The following is a 21,873-nucleotide window of genomic DNA, read 5'->3' as shown; positions in this document are numbered from 1 at the left end:
AGGGGACACCTGGTGTGTAATGCTGCTTTATTGTCAAGGGAGATGTTAGCTTTTCAGTCCTGTACTGGCAGAGAGAGGGATTGCATGCCAATAAAACAGTTTGCACATGGCTGTATCCCTGCAAGAAAACCAGCTGAAGTCCATGGAGTGGAGCTTCTCACTGCACACAGCTAAACTGTGATTTAGATAAATAATTTTGAATAGAATCTGGAATTAAATAGCTAATAATAAAACTGAAATTGTAAAACACAAGTAGGAATAACTAAAAAGGGAGTGAAATCTGTAGCCTCACAGTTATTTACTGCTTGTGCTGAGAGGATGACTTTACCATGGGTGCCTTTTAGCAGCTCCTCACAGATGGGTCTTGCTTCTGGCAGGCAACCTCTGCAATGCAAACTTGGGCATTGCATCTCAGCACTTACTTAAATCACAGCAAACATTCCCTTTAGCTCCCAGTTATATTAAACACAGCAGAGTTTTTCTCTGTCCTTAACTGTCTTACTAATAAACAGGTCATAGTCTACCAGAGAGGTTTTTAACAGCTATGCTAAGTGGTAACTGAGCAAATATAAATTGGTTAGTTTAATTAGGTTAAAGGACATGTAAAATTTTGGGTTCAGCACAAATATGGTGACTGCAACAAGCGCTTAGCAATAGCTTGGAAAAGTTAAATAACTGACTTTTTAATTGCTTAGATGTTGTCACAAATGTCAGCAGGGTTGTTGAGCTTCAGGCCTCCTCCTGTGATCAGTGCCTGGGCGGAGCTCCTGGCAAGATAAGACAGGTTGAGCCCCTGGGGCATACTTACTCGAGCCGTGAGCTAATTATTTGTTGACAAACAGGTTTTCAAGCCCCCATTGCAGAACAGAGTGTTTTGAGTGCATGGGCTTTGAAAACATAGCTTAGAGGAGATGTAACTAATATGCAAACTTGGCTGAAGGCAGTTTGTCCCCGACCCTGCTGCCATCAATTTATATTTAACAACACCAAGTTCTCTGTTGCTGCTGCTTTCCTCCTTTGAATGCAGTTGAACAGTGCAAGTCAGCTTTCCTGCTGACTCCTTTTTCTGCCTTTCAAGCATGTTAAATAGTCTCATACCTAATTTATATGAGAATCATGCAGCAAGATGAGTGCCCCAAGGTCAGGAAGCACCTCTGTGAAACAAGTAGAAGAGCCCTGGTGTTCCTCTGAGGCACCAGGCCCTGAGCTCTGATCAAACCACTCTGCTTCCACACTGTGCAGCAGCTGCAGCAAATAAAACCCCAAAAGGTGCAGCAGAAAGGATTACTTGTTTCAAAATTACAAGGCATGCATGTGAAAGGCAGAAGAGTTTGAGTTTCATGTCTTTATTATCCTTATTAATGTAATGTTTAAATAATTTGGTTTCCTAGCGCACTTTTTTATATAAGTAATGAGACTAACATGCAGCATCAGAACCTATTAAAAAGATGGGATAAGGGTTTCATAACCTTGTCGGCACAAAACCGCCAATGATCTGTATAGCACCCGTACAATAGTTTCTTGCCTTTGGGCATTTTACTGTCTAGGATAGATGATCATGGTAGATGACTTCTGTTTCTAGCTCCATGTATCCAATTAAACACCTAAACAGGGAAAATATTTTAAATACTGTGTTTGTTAAGGCAAGCATGAGTAGGAAGTTAACAGGTTTTAATTTTCATATTGGTGATGGTGAAAATTAAGTCTAACTAAAGTAAAATTGTTTACTGTTTAACTGGTTGACATACCCACTGGAATATCTGTGTCTCTAACAAACATGTGATGGGTGAGCTGTTCTGACACAGTTCTGTCTTTCAGACCATTCTCAGCTGATTTCCTTCTACAGTGGGAAGGTCTCTGGATGTGTCTGTGTGTGGGGTTTACATAAAAATGGCTCTGCAGCCAACTTAAGTGTGACCAGGCAGCTTGTTTGCCTGGAATAGGTAAATAGCATTTCATCTGCTTGTTTAGTGTTTACCTATAACCAGTAGAAGGGGAGAAACATAGGGAGAAAGTCCTTAAGTTCTGGAAGGGGTCGAGTTCTTTTGTTTTATTAATGAAGCAAGCAGTCCTTCCACAAGATCAGAGGTGTCATTTATAATGATTGATGAAAATGAATATAAAGGGAAGCACAGTGGAGAAGGCGTCTTCCTGCCATGTGGGGGATGCTGCAGCATCTAGGAGAGCAAAAGACTGGAATGATAGCAAATGGATGGTGAGAAGGAAGGGGTGGGGAGTACTGTGGATTTGTCTTCCAAAATTAACAATTACCATACCCTACCCAAAGCAGAGAAAGACATGGGGAAAGCGTGTGTAATTTTAGATGCCTCTAGATAAGGCAGTGCCTGGCATGGGCCAGGGTGGAAGAGGCTGGCAGAGCTGTTCTTTTGCCACCTGCAGCAGGGAACGCGAGAGAGATAGGAAGCAGAGTTGTGCGGGCCATTTCAAGCACATCACAGCAAAGGCTTGAGCAAAACGTAACTGAGCAGCTGACTGGGGCAGAATGCTGAGGTGGGGGCATTGAAGAGGGGAGGGTGCAGCCAGTCCCCACTTGCTCCCAAAGCTGGGCATTCCATGTTTTGTTTCTCTTTAGCTTTTTGATTAAAACTGAGTCCTTAATAAAGGCCTGTGTTGCGTAGGGCTCTCAGACTCAAGAAGTTCCCCATTGGGTCTCAACAGAGTGATTATGTACCTGTGTAAAGGAAGTGTCCCACCCAGAATGAAGTGTTTGGTACCTGTGCTCCCTCTACAACATGGTGGAGAATCCAGAATGCAGGAGGATGGCAGACCTGTGGGCATGGAGGTGCTGTGGGTCTCTCAAGCAGCATCTGATCCTGCAGATGACAATGACACTAGGACATGGTGTCTGGAAAACCAACTAGGACTACAGCAGGCGGTGTTCCTTCATAAGAGGTGGAACAAAACGTGTGAGACAAGCCCAGGTCCTGGCTCCCAGCTACTCATATAAATCCCAGCTTTGTAGCTGGGCAAGCAGCTGTTTTACTGTTTTCAGATGGTTCCTTTGAATTTCAACAGATGCATGAACCACTTCGTTGCCAGACAAAGCATCATTAATTGAAAGAAGTCAAAGGTGGAAGGCTGGGTTTGAAATTATGTCTTTCTGTAGCTCCTAGTTCACTTAGCCTGAAGAAGATGGATGAGCTGTAGCCCTGGGAAACACAGAACAATAGGCAGAGACCTTGCTGAGCATACTGATTGCTGTAGGGGGAAAGGGGCACCCTGGTAAAGGCAGAAACTACAGACATGTACAGAATAGAAACACAAGCACGGAGAAGTGCTTCCTTCAATTGGGAAGACAAGCTGGCAATACCAATTTCCACCACTGTGCCTGAAGTAGGAGCTTTCAGAAAATGAGATCTTGTCTGTGCAGATTACAGACATAGGTTGACACCTTGGTCATTTAATCTGTATTGTTTTCATCTTGTGAGAAATTATGCAGCAAACAGCTACAATTTTTATTATATCAGCAGTGGCAAGGTCTAATACGAAGAGGATAAAGAGAGGCTAGGGAGAATTTTAGAAAGCTGATAGCTGGCTACATGTATATCTCATAGTACTGGTGTGCACAGGTGGGTAGACCCCACTCACTGTGTAAACACAACAGCAACTGGGGAGGTGAAAACTCTTCCCTCATATGATTCATAAAGGAACATTTGTGCAGCCTGCCAGGCTGGACTAGAAACCTGAAATCCTCGTGGACATAGCACAGAAGTCATGAGAAGCAGGGAGCTGTGAGAAGCAGGAGGAGGCAGGAAGAAAAATCTGGATTTGAGCTATTATGGCAATAAAACTGGTTGTCAGTGTCTCCAAGACTAAGAAAAGGTTTAAGTCAATGTCCTAGAAGTGAAATAACATGCTGATGATATAAATGCCAACAGTATTGGGCGTGAAATGTCTACATGGAAAAAAGACAGCACTATCTTTTGCCCTGGATGTCAGTGGCTTCATATCTACATTTACGAGCTCAAACATTGCAAACATCTTTTTCCAGTGGCAAACACTTCCTCTGACTAGAGAGGGGTCTTTCAGCTACTACTGTGCAGATTGTAAACAGTTCATAAAAGGGCAGCATTTGAAGTGCTTTGGAAGTAAATGTTTAAGTTCCACGTCTCTCAATCTGGTCTTAAAAGTGTAAAGCACTATCTCCTCACACTGTCGAGAAATATGAACTGTAACTAGTTTGTGACCATGAAAATGAGATAATTATGTATGTTATTTAAGCTTTTTGCATAGGCAGGGTCAGGGCAATCTATATTATTTATTAATATCAGCTTGAGTGGGAGTGCTGCTCTGTTCTGTATGAAGGTCTATTTAATTGCACCAAGTAGTGCAGAAAATAGGTTTAAAATATAAGAATGATTTAGAAGTTGAAAAATGTTAAAAAAAAATTATTCATCTATTATTGTAGACTCAAACAACTGAAAACTTCCTTGGTAGTATTGCTATTGATTTTTCTTTTCTTTTTTTTTTTTTTTTTAATTTAATCATATTTTGCTATGTCCAAGTCAATGCTAAGCCATGGAACTGGAAAAGGAAAAACTAAGAGAAAAATCGGTATGAATGTGTTCTGCTGTACCTCTTTCTCCAGCCTGTAAGTTTTTACCTATGGAGCTAGTCTTTCTCGAGAGTACTACACCAAGGCAGATAATCAGCAGTACATGCTGGGGCTTAAATCTGAGGGCTGGGTTTGAGGGGCAGGAGGCAATTGGCTAACATGAAATTATTTAGTACTGCACTCTCAGACATGCTTTGAATTGTGGGCCTTCCAGTTGTCCTGTCAGCCACCATCTCCAGGCCAGCCCTGTCACCACAACTGGATTTAAGCTCCATCAGTGGAGTCTGATACTGCGAGGTCCCACCATGGGCTGGTCAGGCTACTGTCCCACAGGGTGACTTCAGCCTTCAGTTAGCACTGACATCAGAGATGATCTGTGCCTCGGTCTGCACAGACCTGAGCATGGACTAGCCCAGGGCAGCCCTTCTGGTTTTGGGCTCTGGAAAGTAAATTCATGGAAAGGTAAGGGTAGCACCATCAGTGGCAGGATTTCATTTCTGTTTTCATTAGGTACTGAGCATTTTCACTGAGTGCCCTTTACAAAAAATTTGTAGTCCCAAGAGTTTCTTAATTAAGTACTTAACGACTTTCTACAGGATTTATTTTCTTCCTTCAAAGACTTCTGCCCTCTGACTGGGACTCAGCACCCTCTGGCATGGTGCCACCTTCTCCTTAGGGGTGTCCGCCTGCCTCTGCAAACTGCAGGTATCTCTGGCACCCACGTGGTGCAGGGCCACAGCCCCTGGCAGTTGGTCAGACGGATTCTGCTTTTCTGATCCCTGATCGGTAGCTAGCTTTCTTCACTTTAGCTGAAACGCTTTTCCCTAGTCAGTCAAAAAGTGACCCTTCACTCTGTTCAGTTGTGTGGTCATAAATGTACATTCTTCCATGGGAGTAACAGAGTGATTATGTGACTGTGTAAAGGAAGTGTCCCACCCAAAATTCACTGTTTCTGCTCTACTGAAGGCTACATCTTATCCAGCAGATACTCTCCCTTTCTTTCCATCAGCTACAAATGTGATTTCCATAAATGAACTACTGTCTACTCAAGAAATATTAGGGTTGAGCTTTGATTAACTTTTCTGAGCCCTTTTTTTTGTTTTAAGTAAATATTGCAAAAATACTAAACCCTCCACACATTGTGTCTTTTAATTGCCTATGCTAATCTTTACACTCTTAATTTTAAGAACTTGAAGAATTTGAAGTTTTCTTTCCTAAAGCTTCTCAAAAAAGCCTTTCTCCATCCTTTTTACTATTTTAGCTGAGAGATTTGATTACAGCATATGATAGTGTATTGATTACACATCATAAGGTTTAAAACTACCTTTATGAAACATTGCAGTTTCATTTGGGGAGGTGTCAGTATATTTTAATTGTTGAATGTATTCTAAATTACTTTGTTAAGTATCTAGAGTGTTTAGAGGATAGAATACATGAGAAGAGAGTAACAAACCAGTGGATAGACTACTGCTTTGAGCATTGTATAATCATTCACACTCGCGCCACGCAAGTGTGGGTGCTATTAAAACACTGACAGTATCTTTGAAGTGTTTAATGAAAGGTTTAATTTATACTGTGAGATAAACACATGCTGGAGAATAGCCCCAGAATCAGCTCAACCTCACACTGGCAAAACAAGGTCAGATCAAAGACTGTTCTTCCTGCATTGTCAAGATCTTTTAAACACCTCCCCTTCATTGAATTAACCTTGCAACATGCAGTTTTACATCTAAATTAATCTAAAATATAGCTGTGAGATGAAATATGACTTTTCTTATGCTTGTACTTCAAAATCTATGCTTATGCAGTATTTTTACAACTTTGAAAGCCATTTTTATTTTAATGAATAAATTCAGCTTTTTCCTCCATAATTTAATTTGTTGTGTGTTTTTACAGCTTTCTTTTGTTATTTCTTTTTTTGTTTGTAGTTTAAAAGATCTTATCCAAAGTGAAGATGTGAAACCCAAGCTGCAGTACATCATGACTAACCCTTCCTTTTCTATGGTAACATGCCAAAGTGAAGACAGTGGAATAACCTGGGAAACCAGCTCGAGCAGATGTTCTACTCCCTGGACCTCAGAAACTAGTACAACTTCTGATCTTTACAGTATGGAAAGTTCACCAGTAGGTTCTCCTCCAGGAAAAGTTATCTTTATTATGGATGAAGGCAAGATCATTCGGAAAAGGACACGCAAATCTTCAAATAGGGTGCCAATGGCTACAAGACCAAAAGGAGGCCAGTGCAATAAAAAACGTGACTCTTCTGGAATGCAAAGGCAAGAACCAAGAACTGTTCTAGGAGATGTGCAAGCCTCCACATTGAATGTAGAACAGGTGGAAACACAAGACACAGATGAGGAAATGTTGGACAACAAACAGGATCAAGAGAATATCGCAGAAGAGCCCGTAAAACGTGCTCCAATAAGATCAATATTTAGGGAGAGCAGACTGAGAAAAGTTGGTCCAATTCTTGGAGGACCAGTACAAGCTAGAATCCAACTGTTCAACTCAATTTTTGGAGGGACTGGGCCAGCCCCTGAAACATTGGAGAAAAACAGAATCCGGAGAAGTAGCTCAGCTTCAGGAGATTCTGAAAAGTTCCTTGAAACATCAGTAAAAGAAAGATTGCAGAAGTTTGGTTCACTCTCCACATATCCAAAACATTTCCAGGGAGCAAGAAGTAAAATTCTTGAAACGCCTTCAGAGAGAAGAAGGAAGCAAAGAGAGCAACTCACAGAACAAGCAAATCAAAGCTTTTCTTCACCAACATCACCTCTTGAAAAACAGCTTTCTAAGAAAAATGATGTTTCATCTGAAAATATTGAACCTTATAAAATGAAAGAATCAACTCTTCAACATGAAGAAGGAAAAGAGAGGCAACCTCTTTTAGAGACTCCAAATCAGGTTTCAGGACATTTACTGAAGAATGAAGAAGCATCCAGGGAGCAGCTAAGTCATTCAGCCACAGCCAGAACATCAATAACAGAGTCAACAACCTCCACACCATTCAAGTCTGACAAGAAACAAGTGCTGCTTCCCTCAGCCGAAAATGCAAACAAGAAGCCAGACCAATCCCTGCTGCCAGCATCAGATCATCTGGATGAAGTGAAGAAGCAGGAAATTCAGCCTAATTCTGCACCACAGTCTGTTTCAGCAGATTTTGTTAGTGAATTAGATAGACCAAGTTCCCAGCATATTTTGCCTACAGAATCTATGTCAGAACATCCTGAGAGGGAAACAGAGAAGTCTTACTTACCTGATGTTCCATCAGCTAAATCCAAATATCCCACTTCAACTGAAATAAGACAGGAAGATATTATTCCTCAGTCATCAGAAGCTGCACAGTCTGAGTCTGAACACGTGCTTTTACCACATTCTGGAAATGAAACAGAAAAGCAAGAAACTGAGTGCCCATCATCAACTGCACTGTCAGAGTCAGCAACTTCAGGTGTAATGTATTCAGCTGAAAGAGAAGAGGGTCAAAAGACCCCATCTTCAGGAATTCAAAATGTTCATTTGGAGAACCAAACAAAGACTGAACAAGACTTTTCACTTCAGAAAACAAAGAAGCAAGGAATTAAATTAAAACCACCAATTCCTGAAAATATAGATTCTAAATATTTTGGCATTTCATATCCTGTTCATACAGAAACAGAAGAAACACAGAAAACTTCAGCTACAAATAAAGCAGTAGCTTTTGATCCCTCTGATTTTTCCACTGAAATAAACAAACAAGCTGAAGGTGGGCATAAGGAGATGGAGCATCCAGACCTCTCATATTCCACCAAAGAAACTGGAGAATCAGCGACAACACAGATGGAGACAGAGCATCTGGATTTCTTTTCTCCCAAGGAAGAAACAGAGAAATTGAAGGGTGAACAGATGGAGATGGAGCATCCAGACTTCTCTTTTTCCAGGGAAGAAATAGAGGAACCAGGAAGTGCACAGCTAGAGACAGAACTTCCAGATTTCTCACATTCTAAGGAAGAAACAGAGGGATCAGAGAGTGCAATACCAGATACAGACTACCCAGAACTTCTTTTTTCCACAAAAGAAAGAGAAAAATCAGGGAGATCCCAACTGGAGACAGAACAACCAGAATTTTCTTCCAAGGAAGAAACAATAGAACCAGAGAGTGCACAGCTGGAGATGGAGCATCCAGACTTTTCTTTTTCCAGGGAAGAAATGGAAGAATCAGACAACACACAGCTGGAGGTAGAGGTCTCCAGCTATGATAGATCTGAGGATCTATCATATTCCAGAGAAAAAATGGTGGAATCAGAGAGTGCACAGCTGGAGATGGGTCATACAGACTCTTCTTTAACCCAGGAAGTAGTCAAGGAAATGCAAAGTGCACGGCTGGAAAATGAACATCAAGTTTTGCTTTTCAGGGAAGAAACAGAAAACCAAGCATTCAGTCCTCTTGAACAGGAACCGTCTTATTCCCCTGAAAAAGAAAAACAAGAAGAAAAAGAAGAGCTTGCACAGGTACATTCAAATTTACCATGTTTGATGGAGGAAGCAGAGAAAGAAAACGCTGCAGAACTCCAGTTGGTACATCCAGATAGATTTGATTCCACTGGAAGGGCTGAGATACAACAGACTGGGTATCTGGAAACAGCATTTTCAGATTTATCGCATCCCATTAATAAAACAAAGGAGAAAGAACTGTCACAAACTGACAAAGGAAAACAGCCACAGCCTGTACAGCAGGATTCACAGTCTGAAGGTAAGCTGGATTCCTCTGCCATGGCAATGCAAGGAGAAACTACTCAACTGCAGTCAGAGCTTCCAGTTTGGCCACATTCTACCAGAAAAGAACAGGAAAATAAAACTTCACAGCTGAAGGTGAAACAGCCAGAGACAACATATTCTGCTGGCAAAACAGAACATCAAAAATGGCAACCAAAGCTGGAACAAACTGATCCACTGTATTCCCAGGGAGAGATGGTACAAGAAGCTGTACAGAGAAACTTAGAAGGTCCAGAGCCATCATATTTCATTAGTGAAGCAGAGCAGCATGAAAATGTTCAAGTAGTTTCAGAAAAGAGGGATTTCTCATTTATCACTGAAGAAGCGACACAAGAAGGAGTCGAGTCCGGAACTTTGTGGTCACAACTGACTGACAGAGCAAAGCCCTGGGAAACATCACAAATGGAGCAGGAGCAGTCTTTTCCTTCCTGTTCCACTGCTGGTACTCAGCAACAGGAAACACCACCACTGAATGTGCCCCAGCCAGATGTTTCACGGTCCTTTGGCAGGATGGAACAAGATACAGTACAAAGAGAGGTGAAACAGCAGGAAACAGACCAACAAGAAGCGGTGCAAATGGAAACAGAGTATTCAGGTATTTCAGAAAGCCTGGGTAAAGAAGAGCCACAGGTCACAGACCAAAATAATTTAGCACAGCAAGAAATAGCCCAACCCGGATTAGTGCATCCATCTTTGCCATATTCATTCAGTAAACAAATGCAAGAAGAAATACAAACAGAACCAGCATATCCAGAAAAAACATTTTATGTAAGTACAGAAACAGAGAAGGAAATTGTGCAGCACAAATCAGAGCAACAAGAAATAGTACATCCAAAGCTGGAGCAAACATTTTTGCCTCCTTCCAGTGAAAAAGAAGCTCCACTGGAAATGGAAATAACTTCAGAATATCATATAACTTCAGATTTGCCATATTCCTCTCATGAGGAAGAAAAATTAGTAAAAAACCCAACCTTACCATTCCATTTGAAGCAACAAGAAACTGAACCAGTAATGTTGGAACATCCAGATGTTTCATGGGACAGTGGTGAATCAAAGCAAGTTGATATTGTGGAGCAGGAGTCAGGACATCCAGAGCTCTCATACACCATGGGAGAAACTCAGCAAAAATCAGAACATTTGGATTCACAGGGAAGCCTGAGTGAAGCAGCACAAGATGAAAGTATGGAAATAGAATCTCAATACCCAAATCAGTCATGCTCTCAACTGGATTCAAAATATTCAGATTCATCCTTTTCCTTTGATAAAGGCAAAGAACAATCAACTCAAAAGTTTAAGTCTAAACACCAAGAATTGCCTAAAGTAGGTAAAAAAAGAGCTTCTCCAGCAACTGCACAAATAGAGTCAAAACACACAGAAATTGCACCATGCGAAATGAAGCATCCTGATTTGTCACATTCCACTGGTGAGACAAGCCAGGAAGAAGTAGCACCATTGGATCAAAAACACAGAAAACTTTCTTTTGGCAGAGAAAAGCAGCAGAAAGCCACAGAGCAGGAGTTAGAGCAAGAAAAGTTAATACATTCTCCCAATAAAAGGGACACTTCAGAACATGCCCAGGAGTTCTTGGAAGAACCAAATTTATCATTTTCCATTGACAGGCCAGATGATGAAAGGATACCACCAGAGGTGGAGCATACTGATGTGATATCTCCTCTGGACATCACAGAGGTACAACAAAGAGTACAAGAAACAGAGCAAACTTATCCCTTCGGACAAATGGAACAGAAAACAGCTCAGCCAGAAGTGGAAATTTCACATTTGTCACGTTCTGTGGGTACAGCAGAGGAAACAGAAATGGCAGAACCAGGGCAGGGACATTCTGATTTGCCTTACTCTGTTTTCAAAGTAGGAGGGCTGCAAACATCACAGCTGAAACCTGAACACCCTGGGCTAGAACATTCCCTCCACAAAGTGCAGGAAACAATCCAGCTGGGATTGGAGAAGCCAGGTGGTCATGACAAAATGGAGCAAATCCCACCTGCACAGCTGGAGCCAGGCCATGCAAGCTTGGCACCCCTGGCCAGGGAAGTGGGGCAACGAGGGACAGAGCACACAGCTGTGGAATGCTCTAAAGTGGAACAGTCTGTCAGCAGAGCAGAGCATTCACAAGCTGCAAAGGAGAAACAGAGAGTTCCAGATGCACCATCCCCAAGTGGAAAAATGGAGCAAGGAGAAATGTTAACAGCAGAGCCAAAGCATCCTGATTCACTGCATTCCATTGATAAAGGAAAGCCACAAAGAACTACACAAGCAGTGTTAGAAAAACCAGATCTGTCATCTGGCACAACAGAGCAAGGGCAAACTGCTGGAGAGGAGAAGCAAGGCTTCTTGCATTCTTTCGAAAAAGAGGCACAAGGCAAGAAAGCGTGGACAGAATTGGGACATTTAGACTTATGTCATTCTCTCAGTGAGGCAGAACAAGAAACTTTAAACGCAAAATCACACCATTCAGATTTATCTGCTGGCACATTAGAACACCATGAAATCATTCAGCCAGAGGCAGAAATAATGAATTTATCATGTTCAGTTGGTGAAACACAGCAAACTCAAATTGCTGATGAGGATTTGCAGTGCCTGGATTTATTTCATTCCACTGGCACAGTACAGCAAGAAAAGATTCAACCAGAGCAAGAAAAGACAAATGAGTTTTCATCATCTCTCAAAAAAGCAGAGGAATGGAAAGATTCAGGAATGCAAGCAGAACACCCTGAGCTACAGTGCTCTATGGAGAATACAGAAGGACTGCAAAATTCCCAAGCAAACTCAGAATATGCAGATTTGTCATTCTCTGTTGGCACAGCAGAACCTCATAAAACAACTCATCCAGAGCTGAAAGAACAGAGTTTGTTGCATTCATCTGTCAAAACAGAGCCATCATGGGCTGCTCTACCTGAGTCTGAACATGCACATGTCATGGATGCCACAGGCAAAGTACTGCACACAGATTTGTCCTCTTCTGTTAGTGAAGAAAAACGAAGTGCACAGCTGGAGGTCAAACAGGAGAGGAGAAGCTATACATTACACCCAGAGGAAATAGTGCAACTAAAATTGGAACAACCAGTGTTTTCAAGTCCTCATGGCATGGAAGAGCAACCAAATACATCCACAGTGGAAGGGGAGTTCCCAGACTTCTTGTATTCCTCTGGCAAAACAGAAAAGCAGGATGCTGCACAAGCAGGGTTCACTCCTTCTGATATTTCATATTCCACAGGAAAATCAGAGCAGTTGCAACCAGAAAAACTGAATTCAAAACATCCAGATTTGTCACACTCTCTTGGCAAAGCAGAGACTTGTGTAATAAAGCCACTAGATTTATCATATTCCTGTGGCAAAGCAGATCAACCACAGACTGCCCAGCTGGAGCATCCAGAGAAACCATATTTCACTGGCGAAACAAAGTGGAGGGATGAGGTCCAACCAGAACAGCCACATGTTAGTTTGCAGTCCTCTAATGTTGAAACAGAGCAGCCAGAAACACCTTCTGTAGCACATACCTTTGTCAGGACCGAGGAGCAGGGAACTGTGCAACAAGATTTCAAACAATCAGATTTATTAAGTCTTACTTACAAAGCAGAAAAGCATGAAATGGCCCCACTGAGAGCAGGATATTCACAGAAGCAAGACACTGATGCTCCTTCATCTCAAAGTGCTCAGCTGGAAACTGAACAACAAAATTTATCATTTTCCACTGAGGAAGCAGACAGCCACAAAATTCAACCATATTCATCTCTTACTGAACAAACCGTGCCTGTACCTTTGGGTGCTTCACACGCTGTCTCTGAAGCAAGCCCTGAAGGAAGTCCAAAGTCTTCACCTGTAACTGGAGGCTCACCCCCCAAACATTTAGAAATATCTTATTCCAGCTGTAAAACAGAACACTCAGAAACTGCTCTGCCTGAGCCAGCGTCCTCTTTTGCAAGAAAAGAAGAAGAGAATACAGAAAGTCTTCTACATTTGCCTGTAGCTGAGAAGTCAGAGGCTGAATATGAAATTTTACCTGAAGTTGAGAGAGAGCAGACTCCACATTACTTTCACACAGCTATACAATTAGAATCTGAACAACTAAATGTATCATATTCTACAGATAAAACAGGAAGTCTAGAAAGCCAGGATTACCTGACTGTACCTTCAAAACTGCAGTCTGAACCTTCAATTCCATTTTATTCAGCTGATGAAACATGCCAGCAAGAAGTTCCACCTTACTCAAAACCAGTCTCTGAATATATGATTCCCACACAGTCTCTTGCCAAACAAGAAAATAAAAAAATGCAGCCATTTATTACCGAGCCCATACAATCAGAGTGTGAACATGTAATTCCACCACACAATGAACAGTTGCAAAAAATTCAACTCAGTTCACCTGAAACAGCAACCTTTAAGACAGCACACTTGGAGAGTATGTCTCAAGTGCAAGACCAAGAGAAGCCAGAATCTTCTTTGTTGGATACAATATATTTGTCTCCAGACCAGCTCAGAAGTTCCCCCAAATTCACTACTGAGCAATATGAGCAAGAAATGCAACCTGAGGTACAGACGGTACCAAGGTCAGTGACCACAGAGTCAAAGGTGACTGGTGTAGCAGACCAGCAAGCAGTGTCATCAGAGTCATTTATAGCTTTTCATAAATTACCTGGGAAGTCAGAACTTGAAAAGCCAGTATCAGTGGCTCTCACTGATGATGAAGAGAAACAAAATATTCCATCATCTTTATCTGATGTAGCAGACATGCTTGGAAAGCAATCTAACAAATTTTCAGGCATTTATACTGAAGGAGAGCATAAACATGAAATGCAACAAGGTTTTGAAGACCAAAAGCATACAACCTTGGAGCATCTGGGAGTTGTTTCATCCGACCTTGCTCATGAAACTGTGACACATAAAACACAGCATTATTCTGGTGAATTGGGTAGCCTCTCCTCAGCAGAGATTAAGCCCCTTAGCTCAAGTTCTGAAGAAAAGCAGAACCCAGATATTCCATCTTTTGGGCTGGCTAGCTGGCTGGCAGAAGAGGTGAAAACTTGCTCAATTAGTCCAATAGGGGCTACAGAAGTAGACACACAAGGAATTCAGCTTACTCCAAATGAAGCTTCCGATTTTGGATCAAAGCAATTCCCAGCTGGAAGTTGCACAGAATTCACAGTTCATGGGACTACAGAGACTAAGGGACATACATTTAGAGTTTCTGAATCAGTGTCAAATAAATTTTCTCACAGGAAGTCCTCAGACACTAGTCCCAAAACACAGAGGTATGATTTACCATCTGTGGTAGGAGATAATCAAGGTCCACAAAAACTTCTGGAGCATGAAACTAGTACTTTAAACCCTACAAAAATTGAAGCAATGCAACATCTGGAGGTAGGCAAAATCTCTGAGGTGCCTGAACATTACCTGAGAGGAGAAGAGGAAGAAATGGTACATGCAAGTGTTGTAGAAGACAGCCAGCATGCTCTGGAGACTACTGAACAAAAAGATCTATTTAATATAATTTCAGAAGGTTATGAAATACTCAATATTCATGCACCTACAGATATTTCTTCTGTTGATCAAGAAGAAAGTAAACACATGCCTGATAAATTAGAATACTTGGAAACAAATCCTTCATTTAGAAGAAAATCAGTTGAGGATGGCCAGAGAGCCCTAACTTTTGGTAGAACCACAGAAATTTCAGAAAGCTCTGTATTGGGAAAGACTGCAAGCCATGAACTAATAGAATTGGTCAAAACGGATGATGATGAGCAAACTGTAGAAACTCAAGAAGAAAATCTCCTGTTGCCAGAAAACAATAATTGTGCAAAGTTGGATCCTAATAATGGTACTGCTGATATGGATTATTTTGAAAAATATACATTGATTGATGACAAATCTCCGATTAAGCCACAATTTGAAAGACGTGTTTCATTGTCTCCTGTGACAGAAGACCCTAATGAATGTATGGAAGAAGCCGAACCTTTTAAAGAGAATACTGAGGCAGATACTTTAGAAGAGTTTTCCTTACTTGAGGACCTGGATGAAGTCTTTTATGGTACCATAAAAGGAGAAGGCAAAATGCAATCCTACGCAGATGCCTCAAAACCTTTACCACTGCAGAAATCAATTGATTCTAGCAGTAAAAGCATTACAAATGTAGAAGATGAATGCAAGTCACCAGGGACCCCGCTCTTCGATTCAGAAGAAGGAGTGCTAGAACGATCTCTCTTGTTCCCTACCACTGTTGCTGCAGTTAACCCAGAGCTTTTAGAGGAGCCACCTGCTCTATCATTTTTATACAAGGACCTATATGCAGAAGCAGTAGGAGAAAAGACAAAGGATGAGACTCCCTCCGATGAAGAAAGTGGTAATTCTAATGCTTCTTTCCCTAGCAGAAATTCAGACACAGATGATGGAACTGGAATTTATTTTGAAAAATACATTCTCAAAGATGAAATTCCAAGTAAAGCCATTGGGCCTCAGAAACATCAGATACCAGAAGATGAGTCCTTTAGTGGAGGAATTTTGGTTTGGAGTTCAGAGAATAACCAGGAGGAGGGATCTGGTGACGTTCAGTATGTCAAAACTGAGGTTCTGTCAGAAAGAGTTGTTACGGAGAGAGACAAATTCCAGGCTGACAGCAACATTCAAGCAACAATTTGCAAGCCAACGCATGCCATTCCTTTTGGAAGCAAAACAGTTCTTTCAGGTGCAGGAACTGATATCACTGAACAAAGAGAAGAAGAAAATGTACCAGTAGAAAGAACTGAAGAGTTGCCAGAGCAGCCAAGTCAACAAAGATACAGTCATCAAGTGGATTATCAGGGAGCTGCATATCAAGAAGCTAGTACTGAGCAGGAAGAACGGCAAGATATAACAGCATTTCCTCAGATGGAAAAGTATGTTCCATATGTCAGGGCTCCCACTGAAGACAGTGTAGATGAGCAGTTTACTCAGGAACATCTGTCCTGTGTTCCTACCATTCAGCAAACAGAGAATCCAGACTTGCAAAGAGAGGAGCAGCGCGGTGATGTTTATGAAGATTTTGCTGAGTCAATGGACTATGATGTGATTACACAAGAAGAGCTTTTGCAAGATGAAATATCATCTCAATTTACACACGAGGAGCTATTATTTGAAGACAGGGATTCCTTTGATCATGCTGCTGATAGTTATGAATTTGTTAATGAGCCAGAACAAAGAACTCCTGTTGAGCTTGAAGATTCGGGCTTTGTGGTGATGTATCCTGAAAAATCAGCAACAAACATTCCTCAAGTTGAGAGCCCACAGAGAGAACTGAAGAAAGCACAAGTAGACACTTATTGTTACCACTGCAAATGCCCAATATCTGCTATTGATAAGCTTTTTGGAGAGCATAAAGACCATGAAGTCACAACACTAGATGATGCTGCAATCAAGATGAAGGTAAGTATAATTTGGGCAAAAAAAGAAGATACTAAGGCTAATTTCTCCAGTTCTCTTGCATTATCAAGAGGAGAGGCTTCCAAGAGCAGTCCAGAAGCTAAGATGCAGTATCTATTAAATAAAAACTATTCCTACACACCTGCTGTAGATCTTGATGGGAGACCATTTTATTAAGGTATTCTCTGGAGTCCTAGACTTGCTAAGCTGGTATTTTTATTTATTCATAAATTTGAATGGCCTTTTTTATATGTAGTTGTTAGCAGACTTTCCATCTTTCAGTCTTATCTGTATGAGTTTGTTCTGGTTTTGATATGTAGGGGGAGAAATGGGAAGAATGTTGTTTCTATGAAAATAAAACTTCAGTAACAGCAGCTCACTTCACTTGACAAGGTACAGAAACCTCCATATGTGGAGATTGGTATCATCATAAAGTGTTCCCTGTCCCACTTACATGCGCTGGTTGCTTGGAGATGTTAGACAAATCACCATACACAGTTTTGTTGAAGTACCAACTTATTTTCTGTTCCATTCACTTTCATCTGCAAAATGGCCTTAAACTGGAGAGGGAGGTTTTACAAGGGCATCTAGTGACAGGATGAGGGGCAATGTCTTTAAACTGAAGGGGGAAGGTTTATATTAGAAATAAGGAAAAAATTCTTCATAGTGAGGGTGATGTGGCAGTGGAACAGGTTGCCCAGAGAAGTTGTGGATGACCCAGCCCTGGAAGTGTTCAAGGCCGGGCTGGATGGGGCTCTGAGCAACCTGGTCTAATGGAAGATGTCCCTGCCCATGGCAAGGAAATAGGAACTAAATGGCCTTTAAGGTCCCTTCCAACCCAAACCATTCTGTGCCAATAGCATTGTGGTGTCAGCACAGGTAAGAGTTTATAAAGTCCTACTTGCCACTATATCCAAGCTGTTCCCCCCACTAGATAAAATGCCCTCCATTTCAGTAAGCTAGTCCATTGCTATAAATACTGGTGAAAATGCTTTTTCTGTGGAAGCTATTGTTCATTAAATTAGAGTTCTGCTTGTGAAAACAACATGTATGTGATACGTCACTTCTCCAATATCAGATCTGCTCATGTACAAGTGAACATATCATACAGATGTTTCTTTCTTGATTACCAGCTATTTACTCTCACCCCAGTAAATGAAAGATGAGATCTCTTTTTTGTCACATGTTCATTTGAAAGGAATATAGATTTCATGTCATTTTAGTGAAATTCCAGAAGGGCTTGTATTGGTGGTATTTAAATTATATTATCTCATATGTAGAAGAGAGAAATCAAAAGTAGGAGTCAATGTAACAGTTTCAGTTATCAGTACTTGCAAACCATCTCAGATGTAGAGTTGTTTTTTATACATGGCCATTTGGGTTTGACTTAGCAGTGATAACAAGGCATAAGTAAGTCAGCAATAAAGTCACAGATCCCAGCCACCCCTCAAATGTACCCACATTACAGTGAGTCAAGCTGCAAATAAACATCCCATGACATCACTCCCTGGCTGTGGAGCAGGGATATGAAGCCAGTATTAAATTTGGCTGCAACACAGGCCTGGTTTCACATGATTTCTAACACTCAGGGCTCAGGTTACTTTGAGACTGCATTTGTATGTCTCTTGTTACTTCTGTATAAATTACTGAGAAAACATTAATATATTAAAATGCCTGTTGCATGATTTTTAATCTCAAATTTTTTCTAAATTATTGTTGCATGAAAACTGTGAGAACAGAGCTTCACAGTGAATTAAATGAGCTAGGGATGGCATTTGTAAGATTTTACAGTTCATCCCGACAAACAGAAATTTGTTTCCAAATCTTGATGATTTCCCTAAATATTTTTAAAGGGCGCTTTCAATTGTATTCTCCAATGGCACACTTGTAATTAATGTAAAGTCTTGTGCTTTTTATCTAGCTGTAAAATTTTGCCATAATAAGAAGCCATTACAAAGGAAAATAACCTTCCTTTTAGATTTATGCCATCAAATTAAAACTAAGCATTTTTATAAATTATGAATAGTGCCAGAGCAATTGAGCAACTTATTTTCATAAAAGGTCAAGAAGCACTAAGAAAAAGTTCTGAGTTGTCTTTGATCTGTGTGCCTTGGACTGCTTTTGTTTCCACATAATTCAACCAGTGATTTTGATGACTTCTTGTTTCCAGGAATTTTATATATATATATATATATATACTACACATACATAAACGTGTATCTATTTATCTATACATTGACCTATATAGAGACAGATATCTATCTTTCAAATTCTAATTTTAAAAGCCATGACACAGTATAATCTATGACCCTCACAACTACCTTTGTTATCTTCCTTTTTATGGGCTTGTTCCTACGATCTCTCAAGGACACTCATGAGGCTCTGAGTACCCTCACTCTCTGGCAAAGCTGCATTGGAATTCTTAACGTTCAACAGCTTGTATGGACAGAGTGCCTTATCGAACTGAGCTCACTTGTTTTGGTTTGGAAACAGTTCTGTCACTGTTCCAGTTGCTATTTCTGTGCTTGTCTTTGCAGCCAGGGTGATACTTGAACTTACTTAAAAATTGTTCCAATGGTGGCTCATGGCAAAAGAAAAATATTCACCTAAAATAAATTCTGTGTAAAAAGTTTATAAAATAACCTGCCTAAGTTACTGAAACATTTTAAATTTCAGGATCAGTTAAGTAAATTGCTAACAGCACTGGAAGAAAAGTCAATGAAGATTGAAGAGTTTGTGAGTGATATTGAATTGAGATTTAATTCAGTTGAGGTAAGTCCAGTGTTTTATCACACTAGTTTTCTTTTCCTCTGCAGGATTACTTCTAAAATATGCTTGCCTATTTGTGCAGCATTATTGCTTCCACTAAAATGGGCTGCTGCTCCAGTCCTCAAATTGACTTCTCTGGAAGTTCACTGGAAGGTGTTAACTTTGGAGGAAGAAAAAGATTGCCTTTTTGCACATTACTGCAAAGTGGAATATGTAACTGTCAAACACTGAAGGAAAAAGTTCCCTTAATTTTGTTTATGCCTATAAAAAGCTCACATGGTGTTTTATTTAGAATCCCATGCAAAGCATTTAAATTAGTTGGACAGTATCTTAAATTCTGATTGCCCAAGTTCTTAAGCCTTGAGAACTGTATTAACTCCCGTTGTAACTACGCATTTTTAGCTATTTTTTGGTCAGACTTCCTATCTCAGTGATGAAATATTAAAGTTTAATTTTAAACAGTTAAAAAAAATAAAAAGCTGTTGTTGTTATTGATGTATTTCTCTAGAGATATTTCTCACAGAGGAGTTTACCTGCAGAAATAAAATTGTCTTACTGTCAATGTGCCAGAATCAATACGGTGGACGGCTCGTCTATGAGTAATTGAGAATTTCTCTGTATTCATTAAATGTTATCATTTTATTCTGCAGGAAAACTGTAAGAAAAATGCAGACTTATTGGAAAAACAGAATGAAGAGATGCTTAAGAAAGTGGTAGCACAATATGATGAGAAATCAGAAAACTTTGAGGAAGTGAAGAAGATGAAAATGGAATATCTGTATGAGCAGATGGTAAATTTCCAGCAAACTGTTGATTCAGCAAAGGAAACTTTGGAGACAACAGTAAAAGAAACAGATGAAGTGGATGGATTTGTTTTCCTAAATGTAAGTGGAATTGGCTTTCATGCTGTAGCTTTTATGATACTAGTTAGGAAAATACTTATGTATCTAGGGTCTCAATTAATTTTTTTTTTTTAAGATAGCTCAATCTTGCTAGCTCAGCTATTCCACTCTGAAACTGCTGGATCATTTGGTTTTGATGTGGGAATTCTCAGAGAGAACTGTAGAGAGAATGCACAGGACAAAAATGTGACATGCTAGTAAAATGGTCCTGTTCATTTTTAAAATTGAAAAGACAGTTTGATAATACATCTAGAATTAATAACTGAGAAGTAAGAGATGTTAGAGTATTTAGGTATTTTACCATATGAAAAATAAAATACATATTATGTAGAATAATAAACAACAAGGAAGTGATCTTTGAAACAAGAACATGTAATAGAAAAGTAAAATTGTTTCTGGGCTGTAGGGTTTTTTGTTGTGTATTGTTGTTGTTTTTGGGGTATTTTTAATGAGCAGATGGACAGTACTTATCCAAATTACTGAGGCTATGATAAACAATTACTGTTGAAAAACAGTGAGGGGCCATGTTGGTTGCTGACTGGGGTGAAACCGTGACAATGAAATAGGCTGAGGGCTGTGCATGTGATGTGTGTGGCTCTAATGGTCCTTCCTGGATGTGAAAAACACCTCCAGTGATCTGCAGGACTGGACCTACTAACTCATACAGTCATTAGTCTTAAACTTTGCTCAGAGGATGTTGCTGGTCCTGGGTCCTCCAATACTGCTCTTCTGCTGCAAGACTCGTCCTTAAATGAGTGACAGCACTTTCTTCTCTCCACAAGTATATTACCAGTCTCAAAGAGGATGGAGCTTCTGGGATAATAATCTTCCCCCATTATGGAATTAGCATGTGGCCTGGAAGTTGCAGATAAACTATCTTGGAATGCCAGAAATAGAAAGGTCAAATTACTGTCTAAAGACTGATCACTCATGCAAAATAAGCCAGCTTTCAGAATACAAGTGTCCAGCCCACATAGACCCCAGCAGCTACTGAAATTATTCCATTATTTGGCTTTCTTCCCTGCTCCGTGCCACACAATGTTGTAGTATCCTGTAACCAAGTGAATGTTGTGGTAGATTTGCTATTTTGGATTAGATCATTTTCCTGATTTTGTGAGGATCAGTGTTTTGGCAAATATGATTTTGTTATCTGAAATTCTTTTGTGGGAGTGTAAAAATTACTGGATTTCCCTGCTCCCTTCTGTTAGTGATAAAGGACAGGAATTTTTTTGTTCACATGCCAGGAAACATTATCTGAAAATTCCTGGGGCATGGGACAAACTCTCATTACACAAGTAAAAATCTCACATGGCTTCTAGTAATAAGAAGTTATGAAGTACATTTTAGACAGAATTTGGATTTAACTATTCTTAATGTGCATTCTTAAGTGATTCTTAAGTGATTTCTTTCTCTAAAAGTCCTGGTTTTAGAAAGTACTTGATTATGCTCCATCTTTAAATCAAG

General features: G+C 40.3%; 1 protein-coding gene across 1 annotated transcript in view; it reads left to right on the top strand.

The window, feature by feature from the left end:
- The window catches only part of CMYA5 (cardiomyopathy associated 5), a 45,849-nt gene that overhangs the window by 1,390 nt on the left and 22,586 nt on the right, over positions 1–21,873 (top strand). The window contains exons 2-4 of the mRNA XM_036403208.2: positions 6,505–16,741; positions 19,415–19,510; positions 20,158–20,391. Coding sequence (XP_036259101.1) covers positions 6,505–16,741; positions 19,415–19,510; positions 20,158–20,391 — 10,567 coding nt within the window. The remainder of the gene's footprint in view (positions 1–6,504; positions 16,742–19,414; positions 19,511–20,157; positions 20,392–21,873) is intronic.

Source organism: Molothrus ater, chromosome Z, assembly GCF_012460135.2.
Source record: "Molothrus ater isolate BHLD 08-10-18 breed brown headed cowbird chromosome Z, BPBGC_Mater_1.1, whole genome shotgun sequence".
NCBI classification, from domain to species: domain Eukaryota; kingdom Metazoa; phylum Chordata; class Aves; order Passeriformes; family Icteridae; genus Molothrus; species Molothrus ater.
Note: the sequence above shows the minus strand (reverse complement) of the source record. Positions and strands in the feature narration are given on the sequence as shown.